General features: G+C 39.6%; 1 protein-coding gene across 2 annotated transcripts in view; it reads left to right on the forward strand.

Annotated features, from left to right (window-relative positions):
* Positions 1 to 4,226: 4,226 nt before the first annotated feature.
* Positions 4,227 to 23,080, forward strand: part of LOC126355002 (low-density lipoprotein receptor-related protein 6) — a 309,816-nt gene continuing 290,962 nt past the window's right edge. Inside the window, exon 1 of one of the 2 annotated variants that reach the window (XM_050005129.1) lies at positions 4,227 to 4,593. In XM_050005129.1, the coding sequence (XP_049861086.1) occupies positions 4,539 to 4,593 (55 nt within the window). In that variant the 5' untranslated portion in view covers positions 4,227 to 4,538. The remainder of the gene's footprint in view (positions 4,594 to 23,080) is intronic. The other variant, XM_050005130.1, reaches the window with a different exon arrangement.

Below are 23,080 nucleotides of genomic sequence, written 5' to 3' on the forward strand. Positions count from 1 at the left end.
ACAGTAACTGTACTTCCCCAGAACCATTTGTGATTAGAATAGGAAATGGGGGAAGTGACACTGGTACACAAATTACCTACCATCACACGCTATAAAGTTAGTTATGGAGTATAGATGTAGATCTAGATGCAGGGTGTGGACAGATTTTTAAGGTTGGTTCACATCTCACGATTTGTCTGTGTACATCACATCTACAGAGACATATTTCAATGTGTGGACCAGAAATTTTTCGCAGATATGACATGTGCACAAACCTCGAAGTTGAAGTCGTAGGGCTGAGCGAAATTGCTCAAATCTGTGGGCATAAATCACATCATCCAAGGCAAATCATGGCACATGGACTCGATGTCGGTGCAAAACTGGGGCCCGAAACACATCTGACTTAGCTGTTAGTTCAGTCTTGTATGCTTGTCTATGTGTTGCACTAAATTTCAGAAACTCTTATATGCAGCAATGCTCGCAGTTAATTTCTGAATTTATGGACATACATAGGAACCACGAACATTTGTGGAAAATTAAGAGAAGTAAATATGGAAAACATCTGCTAAATATTCAGTACCAGACAACTAAATGGTATTGACTGTGGCAAATGGGAAAACAGTAATCAAAACCACTATGGACAGTTTACCATGAAGAATTAAGTAATGAAACGTATTTAATTCCAAGTTCTTCATGTACCTTCATAAAAGCCTTTATTAGAACAGTGTGCTATTGTACAGCATTGCAAGTCTTAGGTTTTCTTTTGCTCAGTGACTTTTTTGTCAGTGCAGTCGAAAATACCAAATCTTTATAGCTCCCTATAGTTGCCAAAAATCGTAAGGTTGCAGGCAGATAAAATTGCTTTCCACATACCGGTGTTTTGTCGTATTATGTGAGGATTTAACGACCTTCGGTAAATAATTGGATTTAAATCTAAAGGACAGCAGTCAGTCGCAAAAAGCCATACTTTATTGCAATAGATCTAAATTTCCACTAAGATATGAAATTTGCGCCAATTTATTGTATGCACAGACATCTGTGCATATACCAACAAAAAGGGCAGTGTGTGGGACCATGGGGGTAAAAATAAGAGGAGTTGCCATAACCTCAAAAACATAAATCTGATGTCCATCATCTTAGTTGCCTCAAAACAGTACCTTCAGGTTTTCTGAATTGTTTCAAGTCATGAAAGTTGTTTGATCAAAAACGCCAGCTTGCGTCGTTTATCGGTGTTTTACTAGTTCTGATCGCAGTCTGAAGTCTAAAGAAATTGCATTTCGTTTCTAAGTTAACTCACGAAGTGACATTTCAATAGGTCCTTGGTTGGAAAGTGTTTCCTCATGTGCATAATATACATATTTCCCAGAAGAAAGCAAGTAAATCTTTAATGAATAAAATGATAATTAGCTGCGATAATAAGCTTCATTGGTTGAAATACTAGGAAGTAGAAGACTCTTCTGCTAACCCACACAGACTGCTTTTTTAGTAACAGATTTTCTGGGCTTCAAACATTCAGAACCTCTCCTCTCATGAAACATGTCTACTTTCCTCTTGGAGTTTAAGTCATTAGATATTGTTTCAGTTTATTCAAGGTTTGTATGTGAGTTGCGTATTTCTTTCTTGTTGTTCATCTGTAAATCAAGTTTGCAACAGTCAACATGTGTTATAGAACACATCTCATCTCTGTTGTAGTTAGTCATCAAAATCGATCAATATTGTTTCTGTGACACTGAGTTCAGAGGATTTTATTTTTTAATATAGCAGGTGTAACATTCGAATATTAAGTTCTTCTGGTAAATACGGTATAGCTGTCTGCCGTCATGAAAGCCATAATGTGATTTGCAGCCTCTCAGTAACTGTATATGTTAATATCCTTTAGATACGGTTTCTTATTTATGTTTGTTTGGTCTAGTGTTATGTTTTCCTCTGGCCTATACAATTGCTTTAACTGTAGTAGCCAATACCTTTTTACGAACAATATTACATCTGTTAGTGTTGGAATGCAGTGCCAATAATTAATTAACATACCTGAACATACTTTGTACACCTCTATTAATATGCACCTTACGTATATAAGAAAGTCGTCGTATATAGCTTCATCTGGACTTTTCTATTGTCTTCTTCGCATCACACAATTTACACTGATAAGTCCAATCAGACGAATTTGGTGTATCATAGGAAGCCATTTGGCCTTAATTCCATCATTAACCTATTCCTTTCTATATATGAAAACGTAGCAGTCACAAGCACTTACAATCATTATTTGTAACTATGGCCTATAATCTGTTTGAGAAATCAGAAACACACCCCAACACTATTCTTCCCTTTGTATTCTGCACAGGACTGGAATGTTCATCTTCATTCTCCATCATTTCTGTTGCCTTCTTTTATCGTAAGAAATAACTTTATGAATGATCTCAGTAACAGTAACAAATGAGTGGTTCTGCTTAACTCACTGAAAAAGACTTTTTACAGCCTATTCGGATGCCCAAGATGGCGCAGATTTACATCAGTCTTTGCTTTATTACTAAACAATAGAACATTTTGAACTTTTTTTTTAAAATCTGTCAGTGACTGGCAAATTTTGTTGGAATGCCAGAAACATGAAGCTACGGCAATATAAGAAGTAAAAAAGCAGAAGGAAAAACTCTAAGTAGAAAATGCAGTTTGATCGTTCTTCCTCCACACTGAATGGATCTTGATAGTTTTTTTTTTCTTTCACATGCATCAAAACTTTAGCTTAGGTTATCGAGCACCTTGACTGTGTGTACAAAAACTAACCCTTTCCACATTACATAACTTGCATTCCTCTATAATATGGCATTATGAATTAAATTTCAAGTTTTGATGGACATTGATCATAATTCCTGTTATCCATCAATATACACAATATTTATTATTCTGCATTATTGTATCTGATAAGTACACTGTGCCAAATTTGATCTGTAGTATTATGGACGAATGAATAAATAATTGCAGTAGTTGTGTGGCATCCTAGTATTATTATTGGTTTATCACAAAGCTTAGTGTATGCTTATGTACTTTGAAAACCTCAAAATGAAATTCAGTAGTAAAATCAGGCAGTTTATTTCTGAAAAACTGACCTAGAGAGGACCTAGCAATAAATATTCTGGGAAATGAAGCAAATAGGCTAATGTTGAAAATATACAATAATTTAGTGTGAAACCCAAATGTTGTTATTTAAATGTTTATTACAATGCAGGTGAAACACCTGTTTAAGAGCTATGCACATGCTACAGAGGTTGGGCTACTATTACTAAAAAATGAGTTAGATATCATACTTTTTGAGGCAAAATATCCATTTTACAGGGTTTAGGCTATTGAGACGATTCCTTCATTCACATTGGGGTCTTTTGAACTAACTAATATAGGAGGTATAAGTTTAAATCCTTATTTATACCATCGGAATTGTCAACTAGTAATGTTTATTGAATTGCAAATTACTGGAAAGTGCTTTCAAAAATGAATATATCGTTTTTTGCTGTTATTAACCACACACTGAATAACTCTTTATAGCGAGAGGATGTGTAAATTACAATGACACTGACGGACTGACAATCTAATAAACTCAATTCTGCAGAGAGCTATACCTCCATGCACTTCTTTTCTTTCAAGAATCTTCGTTCACATCCACAAGTCAAGACAGCACGTCTTTCTTACTTATTTCCTTAATACACACATTTTTGGACGAAGAAAGAAACGTACCTTGTTTCTACCAAACCTGAGATTTAGAAATGTGGTGCAAATGATTTGAAAGTTGTAAATGTACCGGCTAATAGTATCAGTAAGCAAGCAATCATTGTTTTCGGAGTTGTAGCTTCATCAGCTATCGACGCAAATACAATGAAAGGGGATCTAAATGGGTTACGAAAATATCCTTCTCGCATGACGTACTTCTCTTCTTGGTTATTTGAAATGTATAAATAAAATGAACAAAACGAAAGGGAAATTAACGAAGGCAAATGCGTCGTATTACTGAATGAAATACGCATTTAAAGCCTAAGAAACGTTTGAATATACTACCTTAACTGTAATATTTACTATTTAAAACAACTGTCACGTGCACACGACAGATATTACAAACAAAAAGCAATCGTGGACAACATTCACGGCGGCAAGCTCAATAGGAGTTGTGTGTACATCTTTGCTTCACTTCCGCAGTCGATGCGAGAACACTTATCGAACTACTTATCGACTCGACGCGACGAGTAGTTCTCTGATACGCCGCTTGGCGGCGGTTGCTTAGACTAGAGTATCTTTGCCAGAAACCTTGTACAAACAGTACCTAAAAAGCCTTGGAGCAGTGGTGTGTAGGTGACGCTATGTTGTGGTATGACTGACAACAAACCGAGTGGTGCAGGTGTTTGTATACACTGTGAACAAACGCCGGTTTGGAATACATCGACTATAATTTTAGAACTGTTCGGGCGATCTTAAGAACACAGCTCTTTTCGTGGACTGGTGTTCCCATCGTCTTGAGTCTATTTATTTCCAAGGCTTGGTAGTTATGTGGAGCGAACGTTCATTTCACCAGTAGAATGTTAGTGGCTTCGTGGATCGTGTTCAGCAGTTGTTTCTTAACATGTGTGACCGGTATGTATGCACGCATGCATTACATTTTGGCATTATATCCCTACAGTTGTGTGGCTTATTAGTAGCACGTTATTATGGCATGAGTAGGCCTCTCAATTTCATTTGTGATCTCGTGTCAGTTGAATGCACGGAATCATTTCCTACGTTTGAATAAGCTTTAGATATGCGCAAGCAATTTACTTCCAGAGACTTGTTTGACTTCTGTTTGATTTGTGTTTCTCTATTTGCCTTTTAAAGTGCCCATTGCCAATAGAGATAAGTATAAACTGAAGGGGTAATATTTAAAAATAACATGCATTATTCTTTCTCAATATGTGTGTGTACTAGTTTGACAAAATGTAATTTTTATCAAGGGTAATCCAAATTCTGGTTTAACACTTCTTCGAAAAATATGAAGAGACTGAAGCTTCTGTGTCACAGATAACTGTTATTAAACTGCTCGTATATATGTTATGAACATCACCGTGGTGCTACTGTAGTTAAGCTATTGTTCGTTTCACGTGTGACTAGTCACGAGCCATAAACAGACGAGTAGTTGGTATCGCTTCTTTCATGTTGTATTTGAAGCTGGTATGAGTGTGGAGCGTATGATTTACTGTTAGTTCGTTTCAAACCATTGCAACAGTCTGCTTTTGTGTAAAGTGCCTTAGCATTTCATATTAAAGGGTTAAAGGGCTATGAAATATAACGCCTGCTGACTGTAAACCCACTAAAAGCTATTGTTCGTATCGTATACAATACTTAGAGCGTACGTATTTTTATCATAGCAACAGTGTTGGTTGCATGGAACTGTTTGGATTTCGTTGTTCGGTGAACTCAGTTAAGTAATTGAAACCTTCGTAACGAAGATGTAACTCTATAAAGCAATTTTCGTACTTCCTTTGTCAACCCGGTGTGTCGGCTGCAGATGATTTTACGAAGTTAGGCTGATGTTTACAGTAGGTGCACCTGTATTTGGAGTTTGAATGTTTTCTTTCATTTCTTGCTACTCATATTGTTGATAATGACAAAATGTACGGTGGGCGTAGCCCGCAATTCGTCTAGACAGATGTGGAAACTCATTTACAAGCCATAACTTGGAAAAATATTACTTTTTTCACTATGATGAACAGCAGTTACACTAGAGAACGGAGTTTTAAAATTCAAAGAATCTTACATGGCCGTTATTTAGTTTGTTTTCCTTTATTCGTGTTTCGGCAAAACACTAATATCGAGGCGGAATTCACCTGAACAGAAAGTTATGAATCAGCAGTGTTCTCTTAGGCGCCACCCCAAAAGCGTTCATCAGCCTCCCAATGTCTGGATACTGGGGGCATGAGAACCTTGGTTTAAAATATTCATTTAAGTGGCCAGCTGATTCAGTTCTCCTGTCAGTAGAAATGAATGTTAAAATCGTTCATTTAGCATATCTGTTCATGGTCAACTAAGGCAATATTATGTTGTTTGAGAACGATGTCCTCGGGCCGCAAAATCCCAAGAATTCCTAGCCTCAGGTTTTTCGAGTCGCATTTTTATAGCTGGTTGTCAGTGAATAGGCAACACAGTCACGTAACTAGTAAGCCACACTAATTTGCCTGATGTTGACAGGTCTTAGAGGTACAGACGCTGCGTCACATGTTACCGTGACAGGTAACAGTACAAATGGTGAACGTTGTAGTTATTACTGTTTTCAGGAGGAATTTTGGACAGATCTGTTATCATAGACTAAAATCGTTTTCAGGTACTGGGGACACCCATGAATTACAGTGCGCATTTTCTTGATTTCTGCGAAACTTGTCAGCAAGCCAAGTTAACCCATTTACGTTTTAATAAAATAAGGCATACTTTGAGGAATGTTGAGCAGAAATGTGAATGTGATAGACATTGTATTGGGATGTTAAATTGACAGTACGAAGTATGTGTTAGGTACTGCACCGATTATCCGACGATTGCCTACCAGTTAATTGCAGTGATATATGTTTAAAAAAAAAATAGGAGTTAGTGCTTAATGCATTCGCAAACCCGTACATAATAAAATCTTAAACATGTAAAGACGATTACTAATTAATGGGAAAGGACACTTCGACTCATTCGATATACAAAAGAGCGAACATGTAATTTTCCACATAGTGACAGTGTACGGATTTATATTGGCATATTCGGACGCGAATTCAACGCGCAACACGGCGTCTGCTAATACACACCACTTGTAGTATCAGTATAAACTTTTCAATGTTTTCATTAGTCTGTAGAAACTTTATACCAGTTTCTTATGAGACGCATAAGTGGAAGTTCCTTTGGAAGGTTTCTTTTTTAATTCCTTCTCAACTAAGTGGAATTAACTTATCCGTTATTTATCTCGGTGACATTTTTTTCCCCCTCCAGTAATGGTCACTACATCGCCGCTGTGCGGTTTCGGTGTCTTTCGCTGACCAGAATTGGATCAGTGCTCTGCTCATTCTTAGGACAATTGAGTAGGAAGGGAAAGGCATAGAAATGTCCACAGTCCAGTGGTATCTCAGATGGCTAATTACTCTCTGGAAAACACTTGTTGCTCTGGGTTCACTGTGGAGTGTGTTCCGCAGTGCATTGTTGTATTCCACTCTTGACATGGGATCAGTTGTGTGTTAGCATGCTGGTTAAGACACATCTTTTCCTTTGGACCGAAACACACGCGAGGGAGATTGGTTATCAGGACAAGCATCGAAAAAGATCGTGCGCTACTCAACTTTTCCGTAGGATCGGAATTTCTGGATGACTTGTGGTGGTGTACGCAAATGTGTATATGATGAAATACCTACCTTCAAATCATATTTGGGCCTGATATTCGATCGAGTTTCGTCTAGTCGTTACATGAAATATTGAATTTGTGTGTCATTGCCCTTTCCTGATACTGTAGTGTGTCTGGTATGTTGCAACTACATATTATTTGTATAATAATGGGATGTGTTCGAAGCAAAACAAAGAGCGGAAGTATGCGACATCGTACATGATCAGATATTCCTAAGAGGAACTAGGCTTATCAGCAGACTTCCTAAGAGGAACCAGGCTTATCAGCAGACCATCGGTGAACTAATATACTTATGCTAATAATAAGCAGTTGTTGAAGCGTATCCACGTAAAAGAAGCTGTACACCGCCGCTAGCCAAAAAACGATGAATTTTTCCTATCATCTGACTTTATATAGTTTCTAGTAGAAGTCGTTTTAAAAACGAGGGATGAAGTGCCCCTCGGTGGGAACGCGTGATGAGTAGTAGTCAAGATACTGGATTCGCATTCGGGAGGACTGGGGTTCAGTTCCCTATCCAGCCATCCGGATTTGGGATTTACTGACTTTCCCAAAATCGATTAAGGCAAATGACAGGATAATTCTCTGATGAAGACACATTTCTTTTCACTGTCCGAGCTTTAAATGACCTCGTCATCAGCCATTTGAACCATTTTTTGAACCTTCCTTTACGTCTAAGAATCTAATGCAGAAAGCTAAACGTGTAGTTTTCATCTGAGGCAAGAGGAACTTCGGACTTGCCCAGCAAATCGTTGTACCACAGTTCATGGTCTTCATCTATGTACTACTGTATTTACGTATGTAGTGTACAGCGAAGGTACCAATATTAATCATAGGCTGGCTTTTTCGTTTCGTGTACTAAGAAACACTCTACACTGAGGTGTGGGATACCTCCTAATATCGTGTCGGAACTCCGTTTGCCAGACGTTGTGCAGCAACTCGACGTGAAATAGACTTTACCAAGTCGTTGGGAAGTACTCTGCAGAAATGTCAGAGGAGAGATTACCACAGAGAATTGTGGAATGGGAGCCACCGGGAAGAGAGAGAGAAAAAAAAGGGAGACCGCAGACCACATGGATTTAAGGAATTCAGACCTCTGTCCGAAGAAGAAACATCGGAGAAAATTTATGGACCTATCTTGGGCTAACGAAAAATGTAAAATGTTACATTATGAAACCATATAATACAACAACAACAACAAATAGAATATGCTGTCTATCGCGGAGATCCCTGACGGTTTTCGTCCGAGTACAATCGTAGGAGTCGCTGATGATGTTGGCGTATCGGTTGTCACATGCCATTTAATTTTTTCCACATGAAACATGTGACAGCAAAATTTGTGAATTTAGAATAAAAACTGAGGCGAAGTTGCTAAGGAGTCGCTAGATGAAGTCAACAACAATACAGGACGACGTACCTGGTGGCGGAGCAAGGGTTTAGAAATGTGATGTCGAAAATAACTCAATCGACCTAGTGGTAGCTTTCAATATCGCCAAGACCGAAAAGAGTTCGAAGAAGTCCAGTCATATGTGGAAGTATGCGCACTATGTTTGTAGTTTTTAACAGCATAGTTATTGCAACAACGTCGAATCGCCAGTAAAAAGATAACGCCGTTTGCATTAAGCAAACCAAAATAGGCTAAACAATTAGTCTTTTGCACCATGCAGTCACTTACTTCGCCGTCCGTTCTTGGATTTTTAGCAAAAGATAATACTTTAATGATGCTCCAGCCTCCACATTACTCAGACTTGGTTCGATGTGACTTTTCCTGTTTCCAGAAGTAAAGGGTCGCTGCTTCACGAATATAGATGGGATTAAAAACTTAGCTGATACGCGAAGATAGTTGCAGAAATGTTTCGGGGAATGGAAAAGGCGCGGGCATATCTGATGGGATCTATTTTGAAGGGGGGTAACGTTGTTGTCTAGTAGGGGGGTCTCCAGAATGCGGTCAGCGAATGAATGTTACCCGGCCCGCGCTTGAGCAAGCGTTTTTGAAGTAGCGCACGTATCTTCCTACTCGCTTAACTCTGTTGTTGTTTCAAGTTTTCTTTCTTTCGAATACTGTATGAAATACGTCCGTTCGCACTAAAGAGGAAAGTGAATAGTGGGTGTAGTATCTTCAGTACAACATGGGCCGTAAAATATTTCGTTATAGAGGAAGACAACAAACCAATATATGTTACATGTAAGGAAGTTATTGCTGTTCTTAATCCATTAAGGACCAAGCATTAAAATAATGCAATATTTTTTGAAAATAAGGTAGATTTGATCTAATTGTACACTAATATAGATAAATATAAAAAAAAGAAATATGCAGGTCCTAATTAAATTACAGCAAAATGTTTCGTTTACGCAACTTTGAGACTATAAGGAGTCTTATTTTGTTCTCGTATGAAATGATTGAAAACAGTTTGGATGTAGATGCACATTAAATATTTTGCATTTGTAATTGTTGTACTTTTACATAACCTACATTTTCTTCTTGCTTTGTTTTCCTGCTCTATTATTGTGTGGCCTACATCATCATAGCATATTTCTTTCGGAAGAGAGCATTTGGAGGGACATCCATACATGTATTTTCCTGTGTCCTGAGGTGTTGCAGTTTCACTGTTTCCTTCATTCTCGGCTGCAGTATCTTCTGATTTTATTAGGATCTTGCATAAGTATGATCGAAACTCAAATTGTGACATTTTCTTCATTTGCAAGATTGTGTATTTTCCATGAATTCACAATTACACTGTTGTCTATCAAGTTGATGAAGACAGGCCACCACCATTTCTTGCCTCTTATCCGAATTGTGTAATTGGCAATAGCATTATCGTGTAAATCACTACCAACCATATGTTGATTGTACTGAGAGATTACCCTGGGTTCAAATTCAAATTGCTCTGAGCACTATGGGACTTAACATCTGAGGTCATAAGTCCCCTAAAACTTACAACTACTTAAACCTAACTAACCTAAGGACATCACACACATCCATGCCCGAGGCAGGATTCTAACCTGCTACCGTAGCGGTCGCGCGGATCCAGACTGAAGCGCCTAGAACCGCTCGGCCACTTCGGCCGACTGATTACCCTGGGTTTGGGCACAGAAATACTTTTCTTCGCGACTGCACCTTTTTGCATTTGGTAAAGGCTGGATGGTGCCGTTGTTGGTAACTACTGTCACAGTGGAATTGTCATTCCACTTTACCTTCATGACTTCAGTTTTGTCATCAAAGAGAGAGTCTAACACACCCTTGCCTTTTTTGCTTCATGCTTGAAGTGGATTCCAAAGGGCACTTTGCATTGCGGTTCTCCCGAATGGTGCCAATGGCAAAAAAAATCTATTGTTTTACAGTGCGAAATAAAGACTAACAGAAAAAGAAATTACCTATATATAATGCCGAGGCGGGTTTTTAGCCAGAGAGAGAAAATTCAGATGTTTCACATCCTGCCACCATAAGGAATGAATTTGTACAAGTACCCTTTTGAAATGCGTAAACACCACAATTTTAAGCCAAACATGACAGGTTTTCGTTTGCTGAAAATCTTGCTGGAATGTCTCCCAAAATAAGGGACCATTTCCTCGTCAAAAGACAAATTATATGAAAATATTTCAAATTGAAGATATTTTTCATTGATTACATCAAAGATTGGCCTCACTTTAGAGAACTTGTCAGTTTTATTCAGTCTGTCATTATCATACAAATTGTTTTGTTTGATTGACAAGAATTTATTACGATTTTTGCAACTTCTTACAGTTGGTAATCCTTTGTCTTCATCTTTCGACTAGTCTAGTTTCGTTCCAGGTAATGTGTGATATCCTGAAAGAATCATTATTCCTATAAACTGCTTCTGCAATGGAACAGTTATTTAAAATAAATGGCGATTGTTATCCTGTGCATATTTATTCGTGTATTCAGTAATTTCTTAAAACACTTCTGAGTCAAAGTAAAGTGAAAAAAATTCATACGGCTGTTCTTTGGTCTTCTATCTTGGTTAGCTTCACTGCTGTTGGTGAAAAAGTGTAAGTTGGTTGAACCATTTTCCAGTTGGGAACATATTTCATTTCATTGCATTCACACCAATTTGTTTTCTTTTTCTATCAAGTGCACTAGGTTCTGACCCTACAGCTGAATTCACTTTGTCTTTCTCACTATGTGCTTGTATTTCAAATCAGCGATATCAGTTGTTTCCTCTTTCTCAACAAGATCTTCATCAGTGTCTTCTTGCTCTGTGATCTGATCAACATCTGGTGAAATGTACGTGCAATCGATGCTGTCTGCGACCTCGAAGTCATCTTCATTCAATATCTCCGTAACTTCGACAGTAGATACGGATTTCGTGTAATAATTAGACATTCCTAAACGAGCAGTAATCCCTGTATGTACCTTCTGCATTCGTTTACGGCAGAGCTTTGGCAAGTTACGATTCAATTCGTAATACACAAAAGTAATTAAAAAAAACAAAATTTCAATAAAACTAACTTGCCGATAACGAACATTTGATCAGAGTTGTTTGTTCTATCTGTAAACACATTGAAACTGCAACCAAACTGAATGAATATCTTTTCAACAAAGGCTAACAGTAATACTGTTCTGTCAGCAATGGAATACCGAAATGATGTTAAGATAGAATGAAGCAGCCGTGTTTCACAAATATACTCTGCGGTCCCAAAGTCGTGTAAACGCAAGATTATTGTAAATAGCAAACAAATAGTTCGAATTCTGACGTCTCTAAACACTAATGTAGTGTGATAACAGAAGTTTGAAAAGTTTATTGTAAAAAAATTCTATTAAAAATGATCACATGCTAATTAGGAAAGAAAATGAAAACTTTCGCAGTAAAATACACAAATGTACCTGGAAGTTTGAAAATTCACGGTGGTCAACATTACGGGCAATGATCTAATGAAAATGCCTAAATTAATTTTTTCAGGTGTCCTCTTAATGTTCTAGTAAAGAAATTTGAAATTTGTGTAACACATTTTATATTAAAAAATTACGAATGAAATGTTGCGTTAGCGCAACTTCGGGCCTTTATACGTTAAGCAATACACTAGGAAAAATCGCTTGGTTCACAGTTTCGTAAGGAGATGCATTTTAGTTGCCGAACAATATAAGGCAGTTACTCTTTCCGAAAATACAGTGGTGCGTCGGGTTCAAGGTATGGTTTGTAATTCATCCAAACAGTTATAAGTAAAGCCATCTAAGTTTGCTTGGTAGTCAGTAGCCCTGGATGTCTGACTCTGCTCAAGTGGTGGTGATTTTAGAAGCATTCGAAGTTAGTGAAGATCTAGCAGATCCGATTTCCTTGCAATGTATGGAGGGAGAAATATGTGTGGAAAATATGCAATGCGATTGGAAGATATCCGAAGATCTAGAGATATTATCCTCAGAGAAGGAGAAAAGGAAGAGCAAAGGGTGCGTGGTGATGTCGGGTAAAGGAGGCCATGCGAAAAAGAGAAATAGAAGAAGACAGAGATGCATGGGAAGATTGAAACCGATGGCGACAGATATGTGGGATGCGGCGACAGCTGTAAGAACCCTACTGGTTTCGTTGGAAGATAGAAATCAGAATGTGAAGTCGGTTGATATGTCTTGTGTGGTGAAGCCTGTCATTTATGTTGTCGATTTCATTACATCGTCAATTCGAGTCTTTTCTAGAAGGAGTAATCTCTGTCAAGTGATCTCTCATACCACGCGGGAGTGAAGCGTTTAACCTGTAGTAAAATTATGCCAAGCTTCTTTACTTTGAGAACAGAGGTTGAAATATTTCTGAATGAGGAAAACAGTCCTTTGGAAGGCCTGTCGGGCAAAGAATGGCTATCGTTTGTTGGCTGGCGTTGCTCTCAGTTTGAATGGAAAATTTGAAGGAGAGGGCAGTATTATTTATGGCATTTACACACATGGTAAAGCTTTCAGGCGGAAATTCATACTTTATCAACACGCCGCGAGAAAGTAAATTTTCTCGCACTTCACCAATCGCCAGTCGTTGAATGGTGGACATGGTTCAGGTTTTCCACTTTGGAATGGAATTTGACGGTGATCTGAAGAAAAAGCTCTCTTCCAAGTTCTCAGAGTTAAAAGTTCTTTCCAAGGAGATCCAAATTTCTAGAATCCATTTTCTTATAAAATAGATGATGTTCAAGAAGCATTGCAAATAGAAATCATTCATCTGGTTTGCAGAACGATGAAACAGTGAAGGTCTTCCGGAAGAAGACAGCTCCAAGATCAAACCTTTTCTTTGCTGAAATTTAAAATGTGTAAATACAGAAAGAACCTGAATCACGAACATTTATGGGATATTTCCAGAATGAGAGTTTCACTCTGCAGCGGAGTGAAACTTCCTGGCAGATTAAAACTGTGTGCCGGACCGAGACTCGTACTCGGGACCTTTGCCTTTCGCGGGCAAGTGCTCTACCAGCTGAGCTACCCAAGCACGATTCACGCCCCGTCATCACAGCTTTACTTCCGCCAGTACCTCGTCTCCTACCTTCCAAACTTTACAGAAGCTCTCCTGCGAACTTTGCATAATAGCACTCCTGAAAGAGAGGTCCCGCACGCAGTTTTAATGTCAGGAAGTTTCATTTATGGGATATTTTACTCATACAACAGACTTAAGTTTGAGAAAATTTTGGATCCAAAAGATAAATTTCTTACCTCTCACTAAACGGAGGCTTAGTAAAGAGTAATATAGTGTACTTGACGTTTTCACTTAATACTTGATTTTTGTTAAAGACAGTAAATAGCTTCATAATTTTCTTCTTGGATTTATGAGGAAATATGTTATTCGGTCCCACTGAGATTCAAAACTTGATGTGTGGCCCTCTAGATCTAGCAATTTTGCGACTTGTTGCAGACGAGTAAATAAGTCTGTTCAAAAATAGAAAAAAATCCATTATTCTTTTGAACACTTCTCGCTCGATTTGAAGCCAAATAGGGCTTTCGTTACTTTCGCACGTAAAGTCTTTTTGTTAATGAATACTCTGTACGTTGGTTTTAGATTGTAATCTGTTAATGAGACTAGCTTTTTACCAATTGGCATCTCACCCCGTCGTTTAAAAAGTGGATCCGTGATGTACGGAGAGTTTCTTGGAATTCTATGAATGACAAAACTCAATTTCCAGCGTTATCTGAACAAACTATCGTGTTCAGACCACAACGAACATTTAGGCGGCGACGTTATCTTGCTGCGCCGTTCCATTATCAGATTGACGGGGACAGACACGCCCTTCCGTATGACAAGTCCGTTCAAGGCTGCTGGCAACCTGGCGGTCTAGAGACAGCCGGGGCAGTAATTCTAATTAACCACCCCGCGCTGCTGCCCGCCTCTCTTGAATGGCAGCTGCCTGCCTTTACTTACTCGCACTAGAGCTGCAGTAGCGCTCTGACGACGACAGTCGTGAGACCCGGTGGCAAGGAGCCTGTACTCCAGGCTTCCTCGAATGCCATCGCTTTTTACGTACGTCTCTAAAAAGGTCAAGTGCTTGAAGAGCTCGCTCTTATGACCACTAAGGACGTGGCGCCTGAGCAATAATGCGGTGACGAGAAACACTCCATGTCGCTGACAACCCTCCCGAGCAGTATTGTGCTTGTAGGCTAATTAGACTGTAATTTCTGCGTAAACATAGAGTAAAACTGTTGGAATGTTCTCCCTCGTGACAACAGTATCGCAGTGTCTTTTAATGGGAGGGTGCTTGAAAATGTTGACTATTATCTGTTGTAGAATCTTAACGTTAAGCCCGACAGTTACACTTCTGCTATTCAAGCAGCAGATAGCATACCTGTGCCCCCAGCTATTTCCTTAATGTTCTACTGTGAACCATTATCTCCGTCACATTGTAAACTAACAGTGCTTTTCTTCCCCCTTTCTATTTCCGTTTCCTTCCTTTCACCCTAACTGCTACTCTTAGCCAATTATTTCTCTCTCTTCCTCAGGCTTGTGAACTTCTTCTCTCCATTGATGCCTCATTGCACTGTTGTCATAGGTTTATTTTGATTACTCACATTCAACAAGCACGTTGCGAGGAGATTGCTTAATGTTACTAACTCTGACCTTTCTTAAAGCCCACGTGTTCATTATTATTATTATTATTATTACATTGCAGGATTGTCAGTTAATAACAACATTTTGCTGTGTTCCTGTTGTCTTCTGCTAAGCCACTCTGTTGTGTATACCACGCGCTCTATTATTTCGTTGATGTATCTTTCAAGAACGTCGGGTCTGCCGCGCTTACGCCTGCTAGATGGTTTCCTGTCAAATTTTTTATTTGATCACCGATGATGAGGCATTCTTAACAAATGCACATAGCACGTTAACGATGTTAACGATTCTGTCTATCACGGTTTCTTTTGCTCTGATTCGAGCTCTTCATCGTTCTTTTTCGCGTTTCTTGATAATTACGCCCTTCTTCGTAAATAATCCATTTCTACAGCTATTTGTCTTCTTTTAAGATCAACATTTATAATCCATAATTCTGATATCTAGCATAGGACAGATTCAACCATTAGCCTACCCGCTTCTTTCTAATTGTTGTTAGAAATGTTCGTGCCCCACCAAACAGAAATCATACACCCTATTTTTGTTCGTCTTTGTTTTCTTTTATTCTGTGTTTTACTTCTGTAGCGCCCAATCCACTATCGTCAATATATGTTACTCGAGATGTCTTTCTACCTGCTCGTAACTGCTCTGCCGCTGATGTGTCACCAGTCACTACCAGATATTCGGTTTTTATTAGACGCAACTGTAGTCCCCATTGGTCATATTCCTGTTACAAAGGTCGTAATACGAACTCAATATCATTTTCATCTTGTGCTAATAACCTAGAATGGACTGATTATTGGCAAATTTTCATTAACACCTCTACATCATTAACAATGATTCCCAAACCTTCAGATGTTCCACCTTCGGAGAGCCACTTCTATATATGTACTGAATAAGATGTCTTAGCCCTTTTTGTGAAATTCATGGGCTCTAGTAATTGTGACCGTCTTTTAATATGTACCTTATTATCTCTGTTAATTTCAATAATTATGTTGCAAAAGATTGTCATCTGCATCTTTCATAGCATCCCAATGTTTTGCTGTAGGAAGCATGCCATAAGCTTTCGCTAAATCTACAAAGACAGTGTGTAACTCCTTCCCCACTGCTATAAATTTCTCCATTAGCTGTTCTAAAATAAAGAGGTTATCTGAACAAGATCTGTTCTGCCTGAGCCCACTCTAGTCTTCCCCCAGTATGGTGCCCAACATTCTGCCTTACTTCCCAACACAAATTTTTGCCAAAAAGTGGATCATCATGCAGTTCACACTAATGCCTCTGTAGCAGTTGATGTCTCTTTTATTACCTGTCTTGAATCTGGAAACCTTATAATTCTTTCCAATTTGATGGAATTTCAACCCGTTGAAAGCAGTTGTTCATCAGGTGCATTATTCTTTTTTATAAGTTGTCTCCCAGCTTTCATTTTAGCTGATGTGCTGTTCACTTCCTGTATCGTAATCACTTCCTGTATAGTAACAGTCAGTCTTACCATCTTCCTCTTTTGTGAACTGGGGTCTGTCTTCAATTAGAATATCTGTAAAACAATTTTTCCATTTATTTAAAGGAATTAACTTGTGGCTTATGATCCATCTGTTAAACTATCAATTTTAATGAATTCCTTCCCAAAAGTTGTGTTTTTCTGATATAATCCCGTTACTTACCTCTTGATTTATTGTGTGGTAATTTAGTGTGTCTTGAGGTGACCTAATTGATAAACATTCTTCCTTTCCTAAATCAACTTCTACATGACTGCTTTGCAGTTCACATCGAAGTACTTGACAGAGGGTTCATAGAACCAGTTTGGCCATTTCTCCACCTACCCATTCTCGAATAGCAAGTGGGGAAAAATGAACACCTAAATCTTTATGCGTGACTTCTCATATTTTATCTCAGCGGACCTTTCTAACTATGTAGGTGAGAGTCAACAAAATATTTTCACTTTTGAAGAAAAACATAGTGATTGAAACTTCGTGGAAAGATTTCGCCGCAACGAAGAATGCTGTTGTTTTAATGGTTTGCATTTCAACTCGCTTGTCATATGTGACATTCTCTCCCCTGTTTCGCTATAATACGAAAAGAGCTGTTCGTCTTTCAACTTTTTCAACACCCTCCCTCAGTCCTATATGGTAAGGATCGCATATTTCACAGCAACACTCAGAAAGATTTCGGGCAAGCGTTTTGTAATAATCTCTTCAGCAGATTTGTCCGTAGCTCGTGGTCTAGTGGCTAGCGTTGGTGCGTCTGGATCATGGGGATTCGATACCCGGCCGGGTTGGGGATTTTCTCCGCCTGGGGACTGGGTATTTGTGTTGTCCTCATCATCATTAATGAAAGTGGACAGATTGGACTGAGTGAAGATTGTGAATTTGTACGGACGCTGATAACCGCACAGTTGAGCGTCCAACAAACCAAACATCATCATCTTCAGTAGATTTGATTACTTAATAAGAGTTCTGTCAATAAAGTGCAGTCTTTGGTTTGTTTTTCCTCACAGAAGTTCTCCGCAGTACTTCCGGTTTGTTATTCGTAATTGTAGTTCCTGGGTATATTGTTGACTCGACAATCCATGAATTTGTATGATTTACTCGACATAACTCGCGGAGCTATGGTTAAGCCCTACTTGTACATCATGGAACATAGAGATTTCACTTTCGTGGAATAGTTAGTGAAAACGTGCTAGGCTGAAAGGTGTTGGCCTAGTACACGAGTCCTCACCGCAGTAAATTTGTGGCAGTTTTTTCTTTTTTTTTTGGGGGGGGGGGGGGAGTCATCAATCTTCTGACTGGTTTGATGCGGCCCATCGCAGATTCCTCTCCTGTGCCAACCTCTTCATCTCAGAGTAGCACTTGCAATCTACTTCCTCAATTATTTGCTTGATGTATTCCAATCTGTCTTTCTCTACAGTTTTGCCCTCTATAGCTCCCTATGGTGCCATGGAAGTCAATGTTTTTCACATATTCCTTTCCTTTCCGATTCTGCGCAAAATCTCATTCGTTACCTTATCAGTCCACCCAATTTTCAACATTCTTCTGCAGCACCACATCTCATAGTCTTTGAATCTCTTCTGTTAAGGGTTTCCCACAGTCCATGATTCACTACTATACAATTCTGTGCTCCAAACGTACATTCTCAGAAATTTCTTCCTCGAATAAAGGCCCATATTTGATACTAGTAGATTTCTCTTGGCGGAATGCCCATTTTGCCAGTGCTAGTCTGCTTTTGATGTCCTCCTTGCTCCGTCCATCATTGGTTAATTTGCCGCTTAGGTAGCAGAATTCCTTAACTTCATCTGCTTCGTGTTCATCAATCCTGATAAGTTTCTAGCTGTTCTCACTTCTGCTACTTCTCAGTACATTCGTCTTTTTTCGTTTTGCTCTCTGTCTATATTCTGTACTCATTAGATCGTCCATTCCAATCAGCATATCAAGTAATTCTTCTTCACTTTCACCCAGGATAGTGCTGTCAGCAGCGAATCGTATTATAGATATCCTTTCACCTTGAATTTCAGTTCCACTCCTGAACATATTTTTTTTATTTCCGTCATTGCTTCTTCGATGTACAGGTTGAAAAGTTTGCGCTCTGACCTGAGACAGTGAATTGTTGCCAAGAAGGGGATAAATTCAAGAAACAAATCGTTTGATGAACCAGTGCTGATCAGCAACGGTGATATCATACGAATAGCGCGAAAAAGAAATGCAGGAGATAATTTCAGCAGTCGTATTGCTATGTTTCTAAATGTCAGACGTAGAAAGAGTGTAGAGTTATCAAACTTACCGCCGGGCAGGAATGGAACTGTATGCACACTTTTTGTCTCACTGTATTTTGTAAAGTTCTCGATTTACTTCCATGTATTTCTTCACTTTCGGGCCACGTATAAACGACTGAATTTTTTACATATGTTGGAATCAGAAGCCCGCGTAACAAGCATTAAATTTGTAGTGTGTTGGAAATGCTCTAAAATATTTGAATTATTGGTGAAGCACCTTTGTGTAGCATTTCCATTGTAAAACGCAAGGAACCTAGAAGCTACCAGCACATGCTGAAAAGTAAAGCCTCCGAATTTTTTACGTGAAAACTCAACAGCTTTTTAAATAAAACAAACCATATTAACATATTACATCATTATTCTTCAAGGCTATACCTTTATTTCCCAACATAATCACCTATGGCGACGAGCAGTTTCTCGCAACGACAGATCAGTTGGTTGACATCCTCACTGTAGAATGTTTGACTTTGTTGACGGAGCCACGTTCTCACTTCTGCATACATCGCTTCATCACTATCAAAGAGAAGTCCCCGAAGTTTGGAAATGGTGAAAATCGGATGGGACCAAGTCGGTACGGTAAGGAAGGTAATCGACGACATTGAACCTAAGGCATCGGATTGTTGCTCAAGTCGCAGCACTCATGTGTCAGCTTTGTCATGCTGAAGGAGAGGGGCTCCATGTGTGGACAAATTCTTAGAGTTTGTGCTTTCAGTTTTATTGGGGTCTCGAAGTACCCTGCGGTGCTTATAGTGGTGCCTTTTAAGGTTGAATTCCAAATGCGCCATACATTGAACATACCAGAACAATGTGAGGATGACTTTTTCTGATGATGGCATGATCTTGAAATGTTCTGATGTCGATTATCCTTCTGGGGGAACTACTCTTGCTTTCGGGGTCAAAATGGTGAACCTAGATTTCGTTACCTGTCACAGTGTCGTTTAAAAATGCATTTACCCCCACGCCCAAAAAGCAAAATAAATTATTGACTGATGTCCATTTCTGTACCGCAATTCTGCAGTGATGGCCCGTACACTCTCTCGTGATATGCCTTACCTACGTGGGAGCTGTGTCCGTGTTATTCGGCGGTTTTCTCTGACAAGTTCAGCAACACAATTCGACTATTCTTAGTTGCTGTACGTGATCGTCCACGTCGAGCTACGTCACGCACACGTTGAGGGCTGTTTCGTTCATTACGACCACGAATGACCCAGCGTTGCACATTACTGATGTCGATGCAATCATCATGGTAAACAGAATTAATTCTTCTCCGGATTCCAATTGAAGGCACGTTTTCTGCGGTTAGAAACTATTGCAGCAGGCTGTTTCACATGTACCGACGCAGTAACAGTACACACGCTACAATTCGGAGCCCTCTAGCGGCAGATAGTTGCAACTTGGGTCAGCGAAGCGGGAAGGCTCACAGAGAAGCAAAGCGGCGAAAAGTCGACCGACCAATACGCGTGACATGTAATACCACCACCAGTATTGAGAACAGAATAAAGAATTCTATCGCCATATTTATCATTTTCATCGCAGGTAGTCCAGTGCTGTTAATATTTCATGAATTTTTCACGTTTAAAGTAAACCAGTCGTCAATTCAAAAATTGTTTTCAACGCTACAGTGTTTTTGTAGGTATGGTATTGTTGGTGTTACATTGTTGTCTCTCTCGGACCTTTGAGGTGACTTACTCAGCCAGTTATAGGGGCACATAAAGATTAACGAGGATTCCGAACCGCGGTGGAACTTAGCATCATCTCCGCGCGAGAAACATAGCCAGAGGCGAAACAAAAGTGATAGATACAAATCATAGTATTGACAACTTTAACAGCCCTCTGTGTAAAACGGTAAGCCTTCTTCTTTTTCTTCGTGTGTCCTTTCCGGGCTCCCGAACGTTGGCTCGTCAGTCATGCGGCAGATCAAATTGGCATTGATGCTTCGAAACCCTTCTACATTCTTCTCTGTCGCCCAAACATGATTTTTCTCTTATCTCAAACAACACTTTTCTATTCTCGTCCTGTGGTATCAATTTCCAACAAAAGTTTGTTTCCTCTAATAATAGGGCCAAGCAACTAGGGACGAGAGTTCACATTCGCATTTCAGTCTGAAAGCTTTTAATGTTATTTACCCTTTTCGAGTCTACTGTAACCAAATGGTTCTTCGGTAGACATTTTTAATCTTTCAATGGACGTAGAACGTAACCGAATCTGTTTCGTGGTGATGACGACAACGATGATGATTGTTGTTATTATTGTTATTTATAGTGATTTTATGCTATTTATTTTCATATTGTGTGACTGATGATATTACTACTAAGCAGTATAGTTGTTGTATTGAAATTTACCCAAGCTACTTCTGTCAAAAAACTAAACTCCTCCCGAACAGGCCCAACGGTACCGACCGGTCGCCGTGTCATCCTCACACAAAGGCGTCTCTGTATGCAGATACAGAGGGCATATGGTCAGCACACCGCTCTGCCTGCCGTACATCAGTTTCCGAGACCGGAGTCGCTACTTCTCAATCAAGTATCTCCTCAGTTTGCCTCACAAGGACTGGGTGCACCCTGCTTGCCAATAGCGCTCGGCAGACCGGATGGTCACTCATCCAAGTGCTAGCCCAGTGATCTGACGGGAACCGGTGTTATCTCTGCCGCAAGGCCGTCGGCAGCTACCTCTGTTCTGTAGCTAATTTCTCGGTTGAGTCGCTCTCTTCCGAATCGTATAACAAAGATACTGGAATGAATTTCTTTTGCGTGCGTATTGTGTGTTTAAACAACAACAACAATAATAATAATAATACGGAATATAAGACTACGAACGCCTGCAGCACTAACGAAAAGAAAGATATTCTGTCGAGTCAGGAGAAATCCCTCTTGTTCGACAGAGTAGCTTTTGACCATAAACTGACAGAAGTTTGCGTAATACAATATGTACCAAAGACATCTCTGTTTGGACGCTTATGTGCCGCAGCGGCAGAAACATTTATTCGCTCCGTGTCAGCGGGTGGTCACCCACGCACAACTGATACCGCAGAGTCTATCAGTGGCGCTCATCCGGTGGACATCAGCAGGCTGTAGGCCGGTGTCGTGAGTGGCCTGCCGGCTGCCATTCTTATGGGTGCAGCAGGCACGAGGTGCATTATTGTATTCTGAGGTCTCCGAAGAGAGGTAGTTTCCTACATAGTCGCACAAGAATCCAATAGAGGCAATAATGGTGGTTGCTGGGCGATGTAAGATAATAAGATCTACATCCAAATTTCGAAAGGCACTTCTACTGCGTTTAGCGGAGGGCAGGTCCTACTTTGTGTACCATTGCTACACCCCGACTCCCTCATCGGCGCCCCTCTTTCCCTTTCCTGTTACGGTTGCGAATGGTACAGCGCTAGAGGAACCTAGGAACTTAGGCTCCTGGAATTTCAACAATGAAGCATATTATGCTGTACAACGCCTCCCTTGCATTTGATGGAACATTATTTGTGCCTCTTCTCGATACACCTGAGAAAAATTCAGGCAGAATAAAGATATCAGTGTTCAAAACGCTTCTCGTCAGATGACCACTGAACTGATCTCCTCTTTCGCGTATGAGAATGATGTACACGTCATGATTTAAATTCCCCGGCGATATCGTCCATTTTCAGCGCTCTGAACTTCTAGCCGAAAGTGGAAATTGGCAGCGAACCTCCGAGGTTAAATACCTGTTTCAGCAAATTAGATGTACTGCTTTTTGATGACTAAGTTTTGTAAGTTTACCGATCCGACCGATGAAATGCTTTGGCGTAACCTTTGAAAGCGACATGAAATAGAACTGGAAGGTAAGATAGACTGTACGGCAAGCAAATAGTCGACGACTTATTGGGGGAATCCTTGAAAAGCGTAGATTATTTATTTATAAGAGAGACTGCCTACGGAACACTTTTTCGACACATTCTCG

The sequence above is a fragment of the Schistocerca gregaria genome, chromosome 3 (genome assembly GCF_023897955.1).
Source record: "Schistocerca gregaria isolate iqSchGreg1 chromosome 3, iqSchGreg1.2, whole genome shotgun sequence".
Classification (NCBI taxonomy): Eukaryota; Metazoa; Arthropoda; class Insecta; order Orthoptera; family Acrididae; genus Schistocerca; species Schistocerca gregaria.